This window comes from Apis florea, unplaced genomic scaffold, assembly GCF_048593485.1.
Source record: "Apis florea isolate Af1SG1 unplaced genomic scaffold, ASM4859348v1 contig_2495_pilon, whole genome shotgun sequence".
NCBI lineage: Eukaryota > Metazoa > Arthropoda > Insecta > Hymenoptera > Apidae > Apis > Apis florea.
In genome coordinates, this window is record NW_028256595.1 from 637,213 (window position 1) to 657,296 (window position 20,084).

General features: G+C 28.5%; 4 protein-coding genes and 1 long non-coding RNA gene across 10 annotated transcripts; 2 read left to right on the forward strand and 3 right to left on the reverse strand.

The window, feature by feature from the left end:
- Positions 1 to 23: 23 nt before the first annotated feature.
- Positions 24 to 1,160, reverse strand: ksh (transmembrane protein 167A-like protein ksh). Its single transcript, XM_003696877.4, has 3 exons — positions 631 to 1,160; positions 349 to 464; positions 24 to 267 (listed from the first exon to the last, which is right to left on the reverse strand). The coding sequence occupies exons 1-3, from the start codon at positions 631 to 633 to the stop codon at positions 162 to 164; spliced, it is 225 nt and encodes a 74-aa protein (XP_003696925.1). The 5' UTR covers positions 634 to 1,160; the 3' UTR covers positions 24 to 161.
- Positions 1,076 to 6,202, forward strand: vap (RAS p21 protein activator vap). 4 transcript variants are annotated; one of them, XM_012491055.3, is made up of 16 exons: positions 1,076 to 1,202; positions 1,265 to 1,345; positions 1,795 to 1,976; positions 2,085 to 2,266; positions 2,338 to 2,735; positions 2,811 to 2,956; positions 3,023 to 3,356; positions 3,542 to 3,885; positions 3,965 to 4,156; positions 4,283 to 4,432; positions 4,519 to 4,567; positions 4,645 to 4,863; positions 4,948 to 5,180; positions 5,261 to 5,402; positions 5,488 to 5,628; positions 5,712 to 6,202. In XM_012491055.3, exons 2-16 carry the CDS (start codon positions 1,298 to 1,300, stop codon positions 5,787 to 5,789), a joined length of 2,838 nt encoding a protein of 945 aa, XP_012346509.1. In that variant the 5' UTR covers positions 1,076 to 1,202; positions 1,265 to 1,297; the 3' UTR covers positions 5,790 to 6,202. The 4 variants fall into 4 exon arrangements, 3 of the variants coding, with proteins under 3 accessions (XP_012346509.1, XP_086762924.1, XP_086762925.1); XR_001112636.3 differs by having other exon boundaries at positions 1,128 to 1,345; positions 4,948 to 5,185; XM_086906798.1 differs by having other exon boundaries at positions 1,128 to 1,345.
- Positions 6,203 to 8,551: 2,349 nt separating this feature from the next.
- On the reverse strand, positions 8,552 to 10,584 carry Ras85D (ras-like protein 1). Of its 3 annotated transcripts, none has more exons than XM_003696875.4 (5): positions 10,444 to 10,584; positions 9,580 to 9,750; positions 9,350 to 9,493; positions 9,069 to 9,275; positions 8,552 to 8,911 (listed from the first exon to the last, which is right to left on the reverse strand). In XM_003696875.4, the coding sequence occupies exons 2-5, from the start codon at positions 9,706 to 9,708 to the stop codon at positions 8,807 to 8,809; spliced, it is 585 nt and encodes a 194-aa protein (XP_003696923.1). In that variant the 5' UTR covers positions 9,709 to 9,750; positions 10,444 to 10,584; the 3' UTR covers positions 8,552 to 8,806. The 3 variants fall into 3 exon arrangements, with proteins under 3 accessions (XP_003696923.1, XP_012346566.1, XP_086762937.1); XM_012491112.3 differs by having other exon boundaries at positions 10,022 to 10,571; XM_086906811.1 differs by lacking the exon at positions 10,444 to 10,584 and adding an exon at positions 9,899 to 10,043.
- A 3,711-nt stretch (positions 10,585 to 14,295) lies between these two features.
- On the forward strand, positions 14,296 to 15,323 carry LOC147657824 (uncharacterized). The gene is made up of 3 exons (XR_015291717.1): positions 14,296 to 14,368; positions 14,968 to 15,038; positions 15,159 to 15,323. It is a non-coding gene; the product is annotated as an uncharacterized LOC147657824 (long non-coding RNA).
- Positions 15,324 to 18,122: 2,799 nt separating this feature from the next.
- On the reverse strand, positions 18,123 to 19,557 carry LOC105736075 (uncharacterized). Its single transcript, XM_086906812.1, has 3 exons — positions 19,174 to 19,557; positions 18,743 to 19,106; positions 18,123 to 18,653 (listed from the first exon to the last, which is right to left on the reverse strand). The coding sequence occupies exons 1-2, from the start codon at positions 19,391 to 19,393 to the stop codon at positions 18,850 to 18,852; spliced, it is 477 nt and encodes a 158-aa protein (XP_086762938.1). The 5' UTR covers positions 19,394 to 19,557; the 3' UTR covers positions 18,123 to 18,653; positions 18,743 to 18,849.
- Positions 19,558 to 20,084: the final 527 nt, after the last annotated feature.

The following is a 20,084-nucleotide window of genomic DNA, read 5'->3' on the forward strand; positions in this document are numbered from 1 at the left end:
GATTTAAATGATAAAAATTCAAATGCAAATATATACATTTATTTATAGTAATTGAATAAACTTACTTTTTATTTACATTCAAATCCACAATTTACACCATTTTCCTTATACAGAATATATTTTTTTGAATTTTAGTTTTATTCGATAGTTTTTTTATAATATTATGACCAAAACAAAATATTGAAAGCCATAAGAAGGCAACTCACTGCCACATATGGACTTTTTCTTTCGCCAATTCTAGCACACTTCCAAAGAGTACCCTGAAAACTAAAAATAATATATTAATATTATTATATTAATGTATTATATATATATATATATAATAAAATTATCATAAAGTATACATACCCAACTTTTCCTAATCGACTGTCCAATAAACTGGGAACAATGGATCTAATGTAAGTACAGGTACATATCAATAACAAAATTACCGTCAATAGACTCTGAAAATTAAATAGGGCAGACTATGTCCCCCCCCAAAAAAAAAGATTTTAAAAAAAAATTACTTGATTTAACGCATTCTTTTTGAATGTCAAAGAGGTTATAAAAAGTTATAAGATTTAGAAATTGTTTATGATCAAATAAATATTTAAAATGTAAATTATACAATTCGAAAACTTATCATCTTACCATTATGATTTAATAACGATAAGTTTTGATATTGAATTATTGTAAATGATCAATTTGCATACAAGAAATAACTTCACGTAGATCAAAACAAAATTTCGCCATAATAGAATGAATATATAAGAAACGAAAACTTTTCAGAAGAATTAGTGTTTAATATAAAACTATTTTTATAATTATATAAATGATTAACTTAATTTTATATTATAATTTAATTAAAAAATGTATATTATCTATTGTCGAAGAATACCGATAATATATTTAAAAATAAGAACAATTATTATTAGCGAACTTAATCATCTATATAAATCCATTATGTTAATGGTTTATTAATTGTAAGAGTGCTTTTAAACGAAACGTTATTTGATACGTAAAATATTTATCTTTGAATTAAATGATAAATGAATAATTATAGAAACATGTTGTCAGTATTTAAGAATATTTAAAGTTTATGATAAATATAAGACAGACTCCCTCTATATACTCTACGATCAACGCGTGCAGTAGTAAAATGGCTGCCGTAAAACGTCAATACATTTTATATCAATAACAGCGTACTTTTGTAAATAATCGTGGTAAGGAGGATTGCAATAAAACGAATGCCGTTCAATTAATATTTTTAGTTTCCTTTTCATAGTCGTGTGTATGAAGGAGTGTGTGTGAACGGAAAATGGCAGAATTTGTGCGTGGAGGTCCGAGCGTGTCGAACAGTGCTAAGGTATGTACGAATATTATTCATTCTACTTATTCATCTAATATCATCACATTATTAAAAATTCGATAGAAAGAAATAAAATACAATTATATATTTAAAAACTTGCTATAACTTTTAAAATTTTAAAGATTTTTATAAATTCTTTATTATTTTTTAAATATTTCGACGGAAAAGTACTTATTAGACAAAGGTATTATTTATGAATAATGTTTTTCATAAGTTTATATATTTATAAAAAAATTAAAAAGCGGTATAAAAGAAGCATATAAAAGAAGTTATAAACAAATATGTAAACATAATATTTACGTTTTGTTGACAAAAGTATTATATGTTATCTTTGATATATAATATGACATTTTAAAAATAAAAATATTTATATAGTATATATTTAAATTAAAAAAATTTCTCTTATTATGTTATGTTATAAATATGTTTAAAAATTTTATCTATAGATGGATCACAATAGCAAAGGAGGTTCTCCTAGCACTGGTAGTGAAGATGGTGGACAGAATGAATCTATGAATGCAGAAAATGAATTTGATCCTTTTCTTGAAAATATACCAGATGATATTCAAGATACAGAAGAACCTGATAGTGCTAATGCAACATTATTAACAGCTCCACCAGAAAATCAGTGAGATTTAATATTAATAAAATTTTGATTCATAGAATAAAGACATTATTTTTAATTATATTTGATATTTAATGAATGTAAAATTCTTAATAAGTGAATAATTTGTAGATGGTATCATGGTAGATTAGATAGATTTACTGCAGAAGAAAGACTATGGGATGCAAGTAAAATGGGCAGTTATTTAGTGCGTGAAAGTGACAGAAAGCCTGGAAGTTATGTATTATCCTATTTAGGCAGAACTGGCATTAATCATTTTAGAATTACAGCTGTGTGTGGAGATTATTATATTGGTATTGTAAACATTTAAATTTAATGAATATTTATAGTTTTAACTGATGAATTAATATGTATTTTATTATAGGAGGTAGACAGTTCAATAGCTTATCAGATCTTGTTGCATATTATACTCATTGCTCAGATCTTTTAAAGAGGGAAAGACTTATTCATCCTACTCCACCTCCTGAACCAGTGAATGATAAGAAGCGAATAGTTGCAATACTGCCATATACAAAAATGCCTGATACAGATGAATTAAGCTTTCAAAAGGGTGACATATTTTTTGTGCACAATGATATGGGAGATGGTTGGTTATGGGTTACTGCACATAGAACTGGTGAACAGGGCTTAATTTTTCGTGAATTGGTGGAGGATTTAGATGATTCCATTGATCCTAATACTGTGTTCTCTTGGTTTCATCCTAATGTTACTAAAAGTGAAGCTGTTGACATGTTGGTGAAGGCAGGACCTGGTAGTTTCTTGGTAAGTTGTAATATAACTTTATGATTTATAATGATTAAAAATAATAATTTCTTTATTTTTTATTTTATTGTATAGGTCAGACCTTCAGATAATAGTCCTGGAGATTATTCACTTTTCTTTCATATAAACAATCAAATTCAAAGATTTAGAATTGAAAAAAAGGGAGTACGTTATCTTATGGGTGGTAGAACTTTTGAATGTCTTGATGCTGTTATAAACAGGTATGATATTTTTTTCTATTCAACTTTTATATCTATATGTTATTACGAAAATATTTATATTCGTAGATATCGGAAAGAGCAAATAGTTGAAGGTCATACTTTAGTTCAAGCAATGGTAACAGAGCCTGATGGTAGTGTAAGGGTTAATAGAGAAGTGCAACACGCAGAAAAAATATATGCAACTCTTAGAGAATGTCGGGAACAATCTGGAGCAAAGAAAAATAAGGGGATTAAAATGCAAGGATATTTAGAAAAAAAATCAGAAAAAAATAAAAAATGGAAAGCATTGTATTTTGTACTTTTAGTGGATGCAACTGATACTCATTTGTATTTGTATGACAATCCAAAAAGGACCAAACCTAAAGGTCTTATCGATTTAAGCTGTGCTTATTTATATCAGGTATAACACATTTTATAAACATAAAATATATTTCATTTTTCCATATGATTGTGTCAGTTTTCAGACTGTCTTTAAAATATATATATGTTGTATGTATGTAATTATACTAACATTGAAAACAGCAAGTAAGGATTGTAATGTTTAAGTTGTTATTGAGATTCATTTCTCAGATGTAGTTTTTTTAGGTTCATGAAAGCGTGTTCGATAGACCTCATTGCTTTCAATTAGTTGAACGTGCTTTACCATGTTTGGCCACGATAACATATTTGGCTGCTCCAAATTCAGAGAATGCTTTAGACTGGATTAATGCCTTGAAACCATTATGTGTATCACAACTTACTCGTGCTCCAAAAGTTGCTCGTCTACGTGAATTACGTTCATTACATCTGCATATTTTAGATGCTCATAGACTTCCATATAAACTAGTACCGAATCCATTCATCATAGTGGCTCTAAACAATGTAAAAGTTGCTCGCACAAAAGTCAAAACAGGATTGCATCCAATTTGGGATGAAGAATTCATTTTAGAGTACGTATATGTTTTATCTAAAATATTGGTAAAATATTGATTGATATTTAAATAATATTTATCATAAATTGTTCCATAGAGATGTGCCACCAGATGTTATGTCGTTTTCTTTAACATTGTACAATAAAGGAAAACGTAGTAAAGATACCGAAGTGGCAGAATTGACCGTTGAATTGGCGAGTTTAACTAATGGGGAAGAAATGGATGAATGGTATCCATTGTCAGGCCTTACTCCAATAGGCGAATGGGGTGTACTTCGTTTACGGATAAGGTGAATATAGATTTTTTTTAATTTTTTCTTTTTAAAGAAAAAAATTTTTTGTACATTGCATATTGCATTTTTAGGATATTAATATACAAATGTTTATACATATTTTCTACAATTATTACATTGCAGGTATCGGCACGATCTAGCAATGCCTCCGGAAGAATATAGTCCATTACAACAATTATTATTAGATCCAGAACTGCATGTTGTTAGGGCATTAGCAGATGTTTGTCACTTGGATAGAGTACCATTGGCAAATAGTTTACTTAGAATATTTAGGTATATAAACAAAAATATATAACATATTAAATATTCTTTCTTCTTTTCTTAATAATAAGATTATAATTTGAAATGTTTATATTTAGGCATGAAAGAAAAGAAGCAGATCTCTTGAGATCGTTAAATCAAGCAGAAGTATGTATATTGATATTTATAAAGAAATAGGTTTTTCTTTTTTTTTTTTATTAAATATAATTAATTATTTTATTTAGGTGGATAAAGAAGATGAAACACCAACACTTTTTAGAGCTGCTAGTCTTACAACTACGTTAATGGATTTATACATGAAATCAGTTTGTACCTCTTTTTTGAAAGCCGCTTTACGCGATACCATAGTGAAATTAATTGAAAGTAAACAGAGCTGTGAATTAAATCCAACAAAAATGGATTCTCCGGAAGATGCGTGCAGCAATGCAGAATTTTTATTACAAGTAAAAATAAATATAGATTAATATTAAATTATTTTGAATGATTCATATTTAATAAATATATTCTTTTTAATAAATATATTTTAGGTTTTAGACGAAGTGACATTAAGCATTTTTACGAGTCCTGATGCATGTCCAAGAACATTGAGATATATTTGTGGATGTTTACAAAGAGCAGTTGTTGCCAAATGGCCACATGAAAGACTAGTCAGAACACGAGTAGTCAGTGGATTTATATTTTTACGTCTACTTTGCCCTGCCATATTAAATCCTAGGTCATTTAATTTAATAGCTGAACCGCCACCTCCAGCTGCTGCAAGGTAGGGTAGGTCTATATTAAACGTAAGAAATTTTACGTTGAAATAAATTTTTCGTTAATTTTTATTAACTGATTCTGTAGATCACTAGTAATGGTTGCAAAATGTTTGCAAAATTTGGCTAATTTGGTAGAATTTGGTGGTAAAGAACCATATATGGAGGTAGTTAATCCATTTATTCTTAAAAATAAAGAAAGAATGGTCGTATTTTTGGATCAATTATCTGTAAGCAAATTTTAATATTATGTATTATTATGTAAATTTTATATATGTATCATTTTAAATATAAATTTGAATTTACATTACATAGAATGTAACCGAAAAACCAGAATCTGAAGGTGCAGATCCAAGAAATAGAAGTTATGTTTCGGATACAGCGAGAGATTTAGCAACACTGCATCATATTTGTGTTTCTCATTTAAAAGAACTTCAAGTTTTATCAAAAACTCAGGTATATTTTGCAATTTATTCTTAATATATATATATTATTAATAAATTATATATGTATTCATAATTCTGTTTTTTTTTCTTTAGCCAACAATAAAACAATTAGTAACCGTGACTGAAATGCTAAGCAAACATAAACAAAAATATATGGAAATGATACGGTAGTGCTAAAGCCATTTGCCATGACTAATGCCAAACATAACAAAACAATTCATAAGATTTGACAACAGATACATGGTAGTATTTAATAATTACTTTAAGTGGTTAAGTAATTAAACGTACAGACTGACGTGCCATATATATATATGTATACATACATACATACATACATAGATACATACATACATACATACATTCATACATATATATATGTGTCTGTATATACATATATATATACATATATATTATTGTATACACACAAGCCTACATTTACTATTTCGTATGTAATTAGAAACTAGCTTATACGTATAGTAAACAATACCATGACAGTGATATAGTTGACATACAGAATCATATAGGCGTATAACAATTTTATATTTACTTAGGTGCTCGAAAATAAATGCAAATTAAACCAAAAATATTGTGTTGTACATATAGTTTCCCAATTTTATTTTTATTTATTTTCCAAAAAATAGTAATAATCTTACTTTTCAAAGCGGGTTAAAAAATTACATTTTTTATATATATAAATGATTTATTAATTTTAATTATTTTATAAATTAATTATTACACTTGTATCGTTGCAATAGTTTTATCATGCCATTAAATGACGAATATTGTATTAAATTTAAGGTCCTAGTCAGTTAATACAAAAATTCTTAGAAAATCTGTTAACAAAAATATATATTAAATATCAAGATAAAAAACTAAGATGTATACGCACAATAACATTTGACACATTAAAATGTGTTTTTTTATATTTGACTAATGTATATAAATGGTGGTACTATGTTACGATTATATATGAAGTATATATTTTTGAATAAGGCTATTTTAAATAATGAATAAAACATGTCAAATCGTTATAAATTTATTTTTTGCTCCTGACATTAATGTGAACGAATCTATGAACATTGCAGTTCAATTATATTTTTTTACATTTACATTCTTATCTATTGATATATGCGGTTATTGTGAATGAATATATTTATAGAATATGTATTGAAAAAAAAAAAAAAAAGAAAAAAAAACATTGCTTTATAATTTGTACTTATTGTGTATGCTTGTATAATAAGTTTTTATTAAATGATGTATTTCAAATAAAAGAATAAAAAAATATTGGATAATGAATTTACAGGCTTAAGTTTTTTAATACGCGCCCGTAAAATTGTGATAATAAACTACGTAGCACGTAGATGTAGTATATGATATAGAGAATGATGAAATATAATGAATTTTGATTTAAAAATGTAATTCTTCAATACTTTAGTACCGTTTGATATATATATATATATATATGAAATATTTTGAAATGAAACTAATGAAACAACAATTTGTTCTTTGAATGTTATAAAACCAAACAGCATAGATGATTTGAAATTGATCTTTTAAAGATAATCATTCGAGATAGAATGAATATAAAGAACATTTTTTATACAAGATTTTATTATGAATTTGAACTACATAATAACACCTATGCTGTGCAATTTTATATATACACATATTCAATATTTGAAAAAGCTAATATTACAAATTTACGCATTTACATATATGTTAGGTATATAAGAATATTTGCAAATTGTACTATTTAGATCATTTAATAAAGTATTTAACCCTTGATTGTTCAAGTTCAGTCAGATTTGAGACATGATTATATAAGTTGAATCTTAAATATTTCATTAAATATTTTCATAGATTTTATTGAGAAAATTAATTTTTTATATTATAGATTCATGTCTCATTTAAATGAGATGATGTTATTGTCTGAACAAATATTAAAATGTTCATAATTACAATAAAAGTTTATTATTGATATTCAAAATGTCTTAAAATTATATATTTAATATATAATTATATATTTAATATAATTTATATATTAAATTTTCGTAATTTAATCGTGATTTTAAAAAATGACATGAAAAAAACGGCAAGATGAAATATAAAGGTGCGATAATAAAACGCAGTATCTCTTAATTACATAAAAATGATGACAGACATTTCAATATCAATTTAATAAACTTTCATTTCATTGTGCTTGATATAATCCTTAAATTATATAGTCTTTGTGTGTTTTTAATTGAAATAACAATGATTAGTAGAAATGACACTTACAATTGTACAATAATCACAATATGTAACTTCATACCTACCAATATTTCTCTACTATAAATGTATAAAAAAGTTACTATAAAAATTAAGAACTTGTATTATTTTCTACAAGAATCTTCAGTATGTGATTTAAAAAAAAAAAAAAAAAAAAAACGCAAACAAAACTATATATTCTTAAAATGATAAATAGGCATTTTATGTAAAATTGCATACTTAATTACAGTAATATCTAACTAGCATGGCATAAGAATACTTAATCACAGCACAAAATGAGTTATCCAGGTTTTATTTTCTTGTGTTTTATGGCTTAAATATATATATATATATTTTTTTTTTAGAAAAATGGAATTTTTTATTATGCACTCTAAAGTGTAGAAATAAAAATTAAAAATATATTTAATGAATGAATTAAATATATATTTAAAATTATGAACTAGACTGAATAAAACATGTATATAATATTAAATTTGATGAATTATATATTCTTCACACCCATAATACTTAAAACTACAGAATTCTTTCATTGAATAATACTTTTTCAAATTTAATAATAAAATATGGATGACTTTAAAAAAAAAACATTTTTTTGATACTGACTATTCTAGGCAATCAAGGGTTAAAATTTTTTTTGCTAATGGAATATTAAGAGTTATATGGCAGACTGTTGAACAAATAATGTATTTTATGAAATTTAACTTCAAGAATAAAAATGTATGTGATATAATACAATACTATTATATATTTTGTTTTTTTTTTTCCCTCCCAATGTATAGAAAAAATTGTGCTTGTAATATTACAATATTCTATAGAGGAAGCTGCAAAAAATGTGCGTAAAGTGAATATAATCTAATATTTTTTTACAATCTATTTCCATATTAATGTATCGAATGAGGGAATTAACGTGATTCAATGACTTAAAGCAAACAGCATCGATGTTTCCTACGGTTCGCGTTACCTGTCTTCATACGTTTCTTTTTTTCTTTACCTCTATGTTCTTTGTCTTTCCGTATTTCTCTCACCTATAATTTATTAATTACATTCTAATAAAAAAAAATCAATACAAAATTGAAATTGTAAATAAGAATATCAGATATAATAATGATTTCCAGTTTAATTCATAAAAATATATATATATAATATATATATATATATTTTTATATTTATATATCTATTTACCAGTGTATAAAAAGCATCATCTACTCCCATTCTCGTTTTAGCTGAAGTTTCAACAAAAGGCACACCATATTGACGGGCAACTTCTCTTGCTTGTGTCATATTTACTGCCCAAGATTGTTGAAGATCACACTTATTTCCTACTAAAACCATTGGTACTTCTTCTGCATCTTTTACTCTTTTTATTTGTTCTCTATATGTTCCAATATCCTATAACAATATTTTTTTCAATTTTTATGCAGAATATAAAAAATAATCTGAATAAACAAAAGAAAACAACATACTTCAAAACTTTTTGCTGAATTTACAGCAAATACTAATAAAAATCCTTCTCCAGTTCTCATATATTGATCTCTCATTGCACTATATTCTTCTTGACCAGCTGTATCTAATATATCTAAAAGGCATGTCTCTCCATCTATAACTACCTATATATAAAATATTTTATATAAATATATTATTGAATAATTAATAATTAATATAACAATAAAATAATTTATATATAACAACTTACTTGTTTTCTATAAGAATCTTCTATAGTGGGATCATATTCATCTACAAAATGATTTTGTATCAACTGAATTGTAAGCGCAGATTTACCAACACCTCCAGCTCCCACAACTACGAGCTTGTATTCTGTCATTATGTAATTTCTATTTTAACTAAAGCTGCAATTGCTTTTTGTCTACAAAATAAAAATTTACTTTTAAATCAATTATACAGTAAATATGAAGTAAATTACTAATAGTCAATTAAATAAATAAAAGGAGCATATATAGAAGCAAATAAATAAGGGGTTAACTAATATTAATTTATCACAAAATATAAATTACATGTATAAAAGATATAAAAAATGAAATTCCTATATTTTTAGAATTTTTCACGATAATTTTTTGTTGAGTTAGAATCATTCTGATAGATTAATTCTATATTAGTTCATTACGAGCAATACATACTCTGTGAATAATAATTTGTGCCAAGATCGTATGCACTTTAGCACGATCAGTCCTTAAGTCATTTATATTTTTAATTTGCCAATCAATATCGTAAGTTTGAAGGTAATATACAGTGACTTTATAACTTAAAAACAGAACGAGTATGGCAAACAAGCACACACAATAACATTATCAAAAAAACATGTGGATAGATATAACTGACGATTAAATACAATTTTAATATATTCTATAGTACGCATTTTTTTTAGATATGATTCGGTTAGAAAAGAAAGTGTATTATAAGATTTTCGTTTCAAATTCTTGAAATTACTGATGTTTAATGGAAGATATGTTTTCAAATAAACATCAAACAAATGAATAATGTTATCAATGTGAAAATAAACATTGTTTTAGTACAAAATCCTTTCCGTTCCTCATCTTACCAAAGTTTAAAAATTCATTTCAGGAACATACACCGGCTTAAAACCACTTTTCTTAACTTTGACTATTACGAGTTATTCACTGGAGAAACCATCTGGAAAGAAGCATCAGTGATGCCAATGTACGAATCAATGACATATCTTAAGGGTGTGGATCAAGGAATAATAAAAAAGTTATTATATTAAAAAAAATAAAAAATTTCATTATATTGCATTAAATTTTAATTTCTATTATAAATACACATTGAAATATAGAATTAAATTTAATAAATATAATTTGTAAAAAGAAAAAATTATTGCTTTTTGTTTATACAAAATTTAATAGAAAAACTTCATCTCGACCAATCAAAAATGAGTTTTAAATTTGTAATTTCGTTTTGTATGGTTTTTATAATATCAAAAAGTAAAAATGAGATAATATATTATTGAATAAAAATTTGAATAATTTTTATTTTATTATTACTATTATTTTTTATCAGGAGAGTTAAAAATTAATTTATAGTATATATTGCACAATAAAGTGTTGATTTTAAGATTCTTGTAACATAATTGAAAATTTTTAATTAATAGGATAGGTAAAGAAAACAATAAAATCGAAGTTGTTTCTTGAATAGAGAAGTAAAATAAATTTTGTAGAGCAAGTATAAGATAAAAAAAGCAAATACTACGAATTAAACAAAGATAGGATGAAAATTAGAAAATCAGCGCCATCTTTAAAGTATTGTAGATGAAACAAAACTTTAGATAGATATCCCTTAGAAAGGTATAGTAGAAGAATATGAATTAACAATCGGCGCCATCTCTTGGTTACAGATATCTCTTCAAAGATAGGATAAGATAGAGTATGAATTGAAAATCTTTTGAGTGCTTTTAATAAAATGCTTTTGATACTCAATAGATGGTGCATATAGTCATTTTTTATCCTATTTCTATTCTACTATTTCCTCTTTTTATCTAAATTTTTGTTTCATCTATGATAATTTAGAAATGATCCTGACAATAAATAATTTAAGGTTTAAGTTGTTTAAATTTTGCAATCTATTTATTGTATTCGATATATGGATATAATCTATGTATGATATATGAACAATTAATTATGCAATTAATGTAAAAGATACTATTATCCATTATATTATATTGTATGTTATTTAAATATTTAATTATTATTATAATTATTATTATTATAAATATTTATTTAATTATTAAATTTTTCTCTTATACTTCAGCTTTTTTTATATCGATATTTAAATTTCTGTATTATATTGCAGTTCTTTTTAATTTAATTACATTAAAAAAATTTCTTTATCGAATTTTTTTTTTCTATATCAAATTAAAACGTATGTGTATTTAATTCAATCTAATTTTATAATTTTTTTTCTTAAATATTTTAATCATGTAGATTGGATTGTAGATATAACTTTATTGACATTCGTAACAACTATTTAATTTTTAATTTTTTATTGTAAATGATGATTTTTTTAAAATAATTTATATGTGAGATCAACAAATTGTAACTAAAAGATTTATTTAAAAATTTATTGCATTTTATTTCATATAATTATTTTTATATCTTTTTGTTTATTTTTCAATTCCTTTTTAGTTTAATATTTATTTTAAACTAATTATTTTCTTTGATTATATTTCAGTATTTTTTAATTTATATATGTTATGTTGACTTCTTTCTTATATTATGCTATTTATATTTTTAATCAACATGTTTTTGTAAGATTTCAAATATAATAAAATTTATAAAAATTTACAATTAAAATATATTATATTTATATAATACATATTACACTTCAGTTTTTATATGGTTAAATAAAATCAAGGAATCATACCATTCCAGCCAATCAGAAAATCGCTAAAGCCCAGCGTTGGACGAATCAGTGTGCATGACATTAGTCTATTGTCAAGAATCGTGGAGAGAGTATGTGTTACACCGATACGAATATATATATATATAAAATTGAATATAGAATTTGATATTGTGATATAATTTGTGAGAATAATAGATTATTAATGCTTTTGTTTAATTAATATGTATGTGTTTAATCATTTATCAAGTAATATTACATCAAAATTGAATTTTTTTTTTTTTTTTTCGTTATTCATTACTCATACATTTGACAGTTACAGTTACCGATAGTTTGTATTATAAATGTTTGAAGTCTGATTTGAATTTATTAGTTATTTTATTTTAATATTATTTTAATTTTATATTATTGTTTTATAGTTTTTTTATTTAATTAATATTTAACATGATTTTGAAAATGCAATAGGTTATATACATGGAATGTTATAGAAATGTGATAAAATTTAATTTATTTTCAAAAATTATTTTCAAAAAATATAATAATTACTATAAAGTATAATAATTACTATAAGTTTCTTTTTTGTTTTTTTTGTTCATATCGAGATAAAAATAGATTAAATTCTAATCAATTTTATTTTACACGTACATTTATATTCATATTTCTTTTCTCATACTATATATATTTATATATATTACAAATTTCTTTTCTTATACTATATATATTTATATATATTACATATTTCTTTTCTTATATTTTTTTACGTTTAAGATTGAAAACGTATAATTCAATTTTCCTAGAAAATTGGCAACATATTATTTATTTTGATATTATGATCAAAGCAGAAAATATTTCTTATAATAAGAATCTTTCTGAAAAATTGATAGTTCGTGTTCGTGTTATATTTCGATTTAATATGTTTTGACTTTTTGCCAAATTTCGAGATTATTTTCTTCCTAATCCAATTCGATAATCGATATCGCGATGCAAGATATCATTCTTCTATCGAAACTCATGACATGTAGATGTTTTATTTGACATAACTAATCTTACGTAATTATTTCAGTAATTATCCTTTTATATATTATTATTTAATTATCTTTATTCTTATTATTATTCTTTAATTATCTTAATTATCTTTTTCATATATTATTATTTAATAAATATACTTATTCAATAATTTATTATTGAATATTATAATAAATGATAATTTTTCAAAGAATAATTTATTCAATTTTCTTTATTAATCTATTTCATTATTTATTGATGAAATATATATTAGCTTTCAAAATGAAATTTAAGCTTTATTATTGTCTTGTTTTAATATAAATGATTTTCAATTTCATATAATTTATATATTTATTTTAAAAATTTGATTATTTTTTTACAGATTAATAATTAACTATTAGAACAAAGCGGAAAGAAAGAATTTTAATATGGATACCATAAGAATTGTTTGACAAAATGACCAATCGAAAAAATGGTAAGATTTAATTTTTCATATCGAAACAAATATATTTTTATTTTCCTTTTATGGATCGTATTTCATTAATATGTATTTATTAAATAATTCATAATACATCAATATATGAATTATTAAAAATACTACAAATAAATTAAATTTATTCTCTCTATATTATTTAACTTAATTTATTCAGAAAAATAAAATTATTTTCTTTAACAAATGTTCGATAGGAAAAAAATATTTTGCTTTTTTTTTAATCCACCTATCCCTATTAATGCAAATTTTTTTTTTAGAGAATTATAATATATGCGTATATATAGATAGAATGAATGTTTGTTTTTTAATAATATTTTAAATATTTTTTAGAATACAATTGTTCTAATTGATTTAATTATAGCAATTATCTTTTGTAAAATTAGAATCAGTCTTTATTCGCCGATTGTAACCGATTAAACGAGCGCATTATGTAAATATTTGCATATATTAGAACCAGTGCATCAAGAATATATGATTAATCATCTATCACACGAAGAAATAATTTTTAATATTTTCATTAATTTAAAATTTCATTTTTTTTTATTTCAATTTTTGATTTCACGATGACTTTCCATGGATCAGCATCGATGGCAATGCAGATTCTTCACATCTAATAGTGAGTTGTATGCATTTTTCCTTCGGTCACTCAATCATGTCGTAGAATGAAAGGTACGAATCGACATGGGTGACTGGTTGTATACATAAAATTTTGCACGAGCACCATGAGTATTTATTATATTCGTGAGTAGTAATATTTTTTCGTATTTTATTTATTAGTTTACGATAGGTTTTCTTGAATATCATATTTTTAAATAATAAATAATACAGTAATGGATCATTTTTTTTTCATTTCATCTTTTTTTATACTGATATTTTTAGTGATATAATTACTTGATTTTCAAGATAGCAAAGATAAAATTTTTACTTTTCTCGTCTAAAAATATATAAATATATGTGCAAAAAGATATTTCGTGACAGACAAATTTTGATATCAAACTTACAAGTTTTGAATAATTTCATATTTTTAAAAATATACTTTGATGGAGAATATTTTCATTCATATTATTATTATATCGATCAATTATTTAAAATACAATCATTGAATTATATTTTAATAGATATATTATTCTTTTAATACATATATTTCTTTTAATTAATTACATAAAATCAAAGTTATTATCATTAAAAATAATTTATACCAATTTATGTTTTTAGCTCAGGAATTTAATTCCTTCCGTATTCATTGTCAGGATTTCACTTACAGATGCTACTTGAATGAGAAGAAGGTAATAGGCATTAAAAGATGATGAGTAACAATCTCGTTTCAATTTTTAATATTATAAGTATAGATTTTTATTTTTTGAATGATTTAATTTTGTGTATTACTTATATTCATAACATGGTAGATGGCGTAAAAAGCATTCTGGTCTTTTTTGAAGTCGGTATTTCAGAACATGTGACAAATCCCATGAGATGTCGCTTCTATTTCTCTGTTGTACAAGTCTGATTTATTCGAGGTTGATATTTCAGAATAAACGTGATATAAAAATCTACAAGATGTCACTTTCATTCTAGTATCACTCACATTTATTATTTCGTTTATATCTTTTTCGTCCCCTAATTTTTTTTTATTAATGCAATATCGTTTTTTTTTAAAATTTGATCCCCTAACGATAATCGTTATTTAATATTGAATCATTCTCCGGCAAAGCTAGTAGACATACTGGGTACACGTAGGATCAAAGGCGTGCAAGTTATTCGAGACTTTAGTGCGAGAAGAAACTCGGTAATTTTACGAGTTTTCCAGTGAAGCGAATTAAGATTTGCATAACATCGGTGCGCGGCTCGGACTTAAGTGTCGGCAAATGTAAATGTAGCCTCGTAGCTTAGAACTTTTGCTTCCTCTCGTTCCATCCCTTTTCCTCTTCGTCTAAAAGACGAAGAAATATGAGGCGAAAGTAGAAAGTATCGGATCTCTAAATTTTCGAGCCAAAAGTTGAGCACGATGCTTTGTCCCGGTAAAACAAGAAATCCTTTCCCTCGGTCCCATTATTTTTCACAAGTTGTTCAGAAAATTATTCACAAAACTCGATCTTTTCCTCGACTCGATACGATCCTTGTTTTATCGTTTGCAGACCAGTTTGCGGATTCGTTCACCGTTTCGTTCGAAACGGAGAGCAGTCTGGGAATGGGCCGAGAGAATCGTTGTGCTGGCGCTCGCGTTCCCAACGATATCGATATCTTTCGCCAATGTTAGTGTAAACTGGTCGCGTTACAACGTGTTCATGCGCGCCTCAGGTGCAGCTGATTACGTTAATAATGAACGCAATTGGTGCTCACCTGCGTGACTCGTCGAACGTGCGTTTAATCCGTTTAAACGTGCGAACCTCGTTGCGTATATAGTTTAGCTGAAAAAATTACCGATTCCACCAATTTCGATGCGATAACATTATCACGGATGAAACAACCTGATGAGTAAAATAGAAATTTTCTTGTGGAAAGATACGAAGAATTTTTAGAACGAAAAATAAACAAGCGTGTCGAATATAGTCGATAATTATCAAGGACTTAGCCGGGGATGGCGGTCGGATCGCGCAATGCGGTAACGTTCTTTCGAAGCACGTAGGAAAACTCGATGTCCACCGAAAGAGGGGGAAAAAAAAAGCGAAAGAAATAAAATAGCGGAAGCAGAGGGCTGGGATCGAGAGGGTAAGGGTCGTATTTACGGTATATTTTCGCATCGCCTACGGGCTGGTCAAACGTCAATTGAGCTCCGGTTCAACGTATTCCCGGCACGCTGCAGAATCAGTGGGAGGTGTATTTTCCGCGAGAAATCTCGTGTCCGGATAAAGTTGGTTATAGCGTGAACCCACGAATACAACGGATCGTGGCTTTCCTTTCGTTTCTCGCCATTCTCCCCTATTCAACCTTTCTCTCTCTCTCTCTCTCTCTCTCTCTCTCTCTCTCTCTCTCTCTCTCTCTCTCTCTCTCTCCCCCCTCTCTCTATACGAAGTTTTTCGAAATTTTTGCATTGTATCGATTAAATTCGAGGGAACGATGGATGTAGCGCGTTTGCTTTGAAGAAAATAGATTCGAATCTCTCGCGCGATTACGGGAAGAGATCGAATCGAACAGAATACGAACGGAGAACAACGTCTAGCTTTGCCGGCTAGATAGATTCAAATTTTATTGAATTATACAGTGTACCGGGGAAAATCGTTTAAAGTACAAGCAAATGCTTTCACGATCGAATTCGTTGCGCGGTTTCCGCCGGTGCTTCTCTCGTTCCGCGTAATAAATATTTATAAAGGAGAGATCCCAAGGAGAAGGAGGATCGTGGTTTTTTTTTTCCCCTCCCTCGATGAATGGTGCTAATTTTCAATCTTTCGAGGTCGATCGTGCTTCTTCCATTTTCGACCTTTCCTCGGAACATTTTTTCCTTTTTTTTCTTTTTTTTTCCCTCTCCTCCTCCCGGACTGGTCGAGTCCTTTATTTTTCGACGAGCAAGCAAGTAAAAATCAAATTTTCTAAAATCTGAGATCCGATAGCGAGTGGAAATATCTCAACGTGGCAGGGTGGAAAGTATTGCTGATATAAATTGAGAATTCTTGAGCGAAGCGTAACCCCTCGATGATGAGCTTCCCAGTTGACGCGACGGTTGAGTAGAGGTCTCGTTAGACGGGATCGTAATTAGTTATCGCGTGGATCGATAGATGGAGGTGGAAAGACAGACGAGGAAAGAAATCTAATCGTCGCGCGAATTGACGTTTTTTTTCCTCTCTCTCTCTCTCTCTCTCTCTCTCTCTCTCTCTCTCTCTCTCTCTCTCTCCCCCCTCCCTCCCTCTCGATAGAGAATAAATTACGGGGGTTTTGGAACATTTTCATTAAACGAAACGCGAAGCTCGTCGAGGAGCATGCAAATATTTTTATTCCGATCCACGGGTTGATGCAACCCGTGGCGTGGGTTTTGGAAAGTGTGTGTTTTATTCACGCGGCGCACATTCGATACGTGCCGTGATAAAATTTTGCTTCCGTCAATTGTGCGTGTATACACGTCCCACGCGTCTCTTTGGAAATTCGCTGGAAATTTGCGCAACAACACGCGAACGCGCCATTGTATCTCTCCCCGAGCTTTCGCGCGAACGCATTCCGCTCTTTTTTCCCCGCTCATTCCCGGTATGTTTTCGAAACCATTGAAAAAGAGAATCCACGCGATCTTTCGACGTCTTGATCGATGGATGAATTTCCATCCCTTTTTATATCCCTCGTAATCGCCTCGCTCCATGGAAATATTCGTCTCCATGGAAACGATAATCTTCCTTCCCCCCTCCGCTCCGTAAGAACACTTGGATCGTAAATGAACTCACGAGTTCGAGGCATCGTGAAATTTATTCTTAGTTATTAATCTTAGTTGTCTGCGAGAAAGAAATTGAGCGCGAGATTTACAAGCTTTTCTCCCTTTTCGTTTCTTTTTTTTTTTTTTTTTTTTCGATCGTTTGCTTTCAACTTGTACGCGTACCGTGTCGTCCAGTCTAGCTGAAAGTCGAGAATGTTGGGCGAACGTAACGAATTCATTAAAACGGAATCGGACGTAAGGCAGGATTTAAAAAGACGCCTGTTACCGAGTGGGAAGACAATGGCCCCGAGAACGTTTAATACCGACGCGTCCGTATGCCTTCGGTGCGCGATATGATTTATCGTTCTCTCTCCCCCAAGATGCGCAAGAATATAATGCCAATGATTTATCGTTCCATTATTCGCTCGCTCTCTCTCTCTCTCTCTCTCTCTCTGGTTCTGCCCCCGCGTTTACGACAAAGTGGCGAACGTTTTAGTTCCGTGTCACTCGTAAATCCCTAAAGAGGGCCGATTTTCTGCCCAACGTATTTCCCTCTGCTATTTCCCTGAAAACCAGACCGCGAATAATCGTCAAATATTTCGTTTCGCGTCGCGTCGCATCTTACTTGATCGATCAAACAGAACTCTTCCTTACCTGTCCTTCTCTGTCTTCCTCTCCCTTTCTTTCTTTCGCCACAAATTGAGCCACAGATATCGTTGAAACTTTGCATTGGCCATACAATTGCCAATTTCTCTCGAATCTTACTTGCTCTTACCCTTGCCCTTCTTCTTCTTGATACGCTGCCTTGGTACAATTATGGGCGGTGGTGGTCCGGGTTCGGGCAACGGATTGTAATTTCGTGCTCCCTTGTATTCGATTTCGACAGTGTTTTCCAATCCGTTGGGTATAATGTGTCTTATAGACTTCAACGAGAACATCTCTTCCTCGGGCTTTTTCAGTGGGGCGTACTCGTTCGGTATCACGTGAACTTTGGTGCAACCAGTTTTGCATTTTTCACCTGTGTGCGTGTATGTGCGTCGTTTATTTTTCTTCGTTTAAAAAAAAGGGGATATTACGCGTTTTACCTTCGGCATCGGCGCAATTAAAGTCAAAACTCAATTTTTCTTCCAGTTCCTGGTCCTCCTTCTCAAATTTCCTTTTGCATTTCGGCACCTTGACGGATATGAAATTATTGTTTATTTCTTGCGTGATTTCATCGTACGGCGGTTCCGCGTTGGGGAGGGGACACGTCGAATGAAGGCATCGCGGACAAACGCATTCGTTTATCGCGTTATCCGTTATCATATTATTGCCAATTTATGGATACAATTCTGAAATTCGTTACGTTTCCAAATTTTCTTTTATAATTTCGATTGGTCTGTCAAGTTTGTCGTCGCCATCTTGAGGAAACAACGAAAGGGAATATGTTATCGAATCGAATCGATCGATCAATCGTGCAACGAACTTTTCAATTATACCGACCGATTTGAACGGGATTGAAAATCGGCGAAAATTTTCATTTGTCGTTAATCTAATCTTGGAGAAAAGTTGGCGAATAACTTTTTCTTTTAAAATTTTTATTGGGAATTAAATTTTTTTTAAACGAACTCAAGCGCTCGTCGCCAAAACTATTCTCGAATCGAGATATCGAGGATACATCGCGCGGATAAACGCGGATGATAAGTTTTTCATCTCCGGTAATCCGGAGAAACGTTGCCTCGCTTTAAAAATGGTTTTATTCTTTTCCACGCTGTATAATTTTCCTGTGCTCAGACGTTTTATCGCCCCCCCCTCTCCCCTATTAATTAAATTACTTTTACTGAAATATCTCTGACGCTTCTCTATATTAAAAGACGTGTTTAATTAAAATTTACATTCCGGACTTGTAGTCGGTTTCCACGTGAACGGGGCGCCCAGGCACGTCCTCCAAAAGAGCGACGCGGGTAATTTTTTAAGGACGGTGTCTTTCCGTAGTAGGAGAGACTCGAAGAGTCAG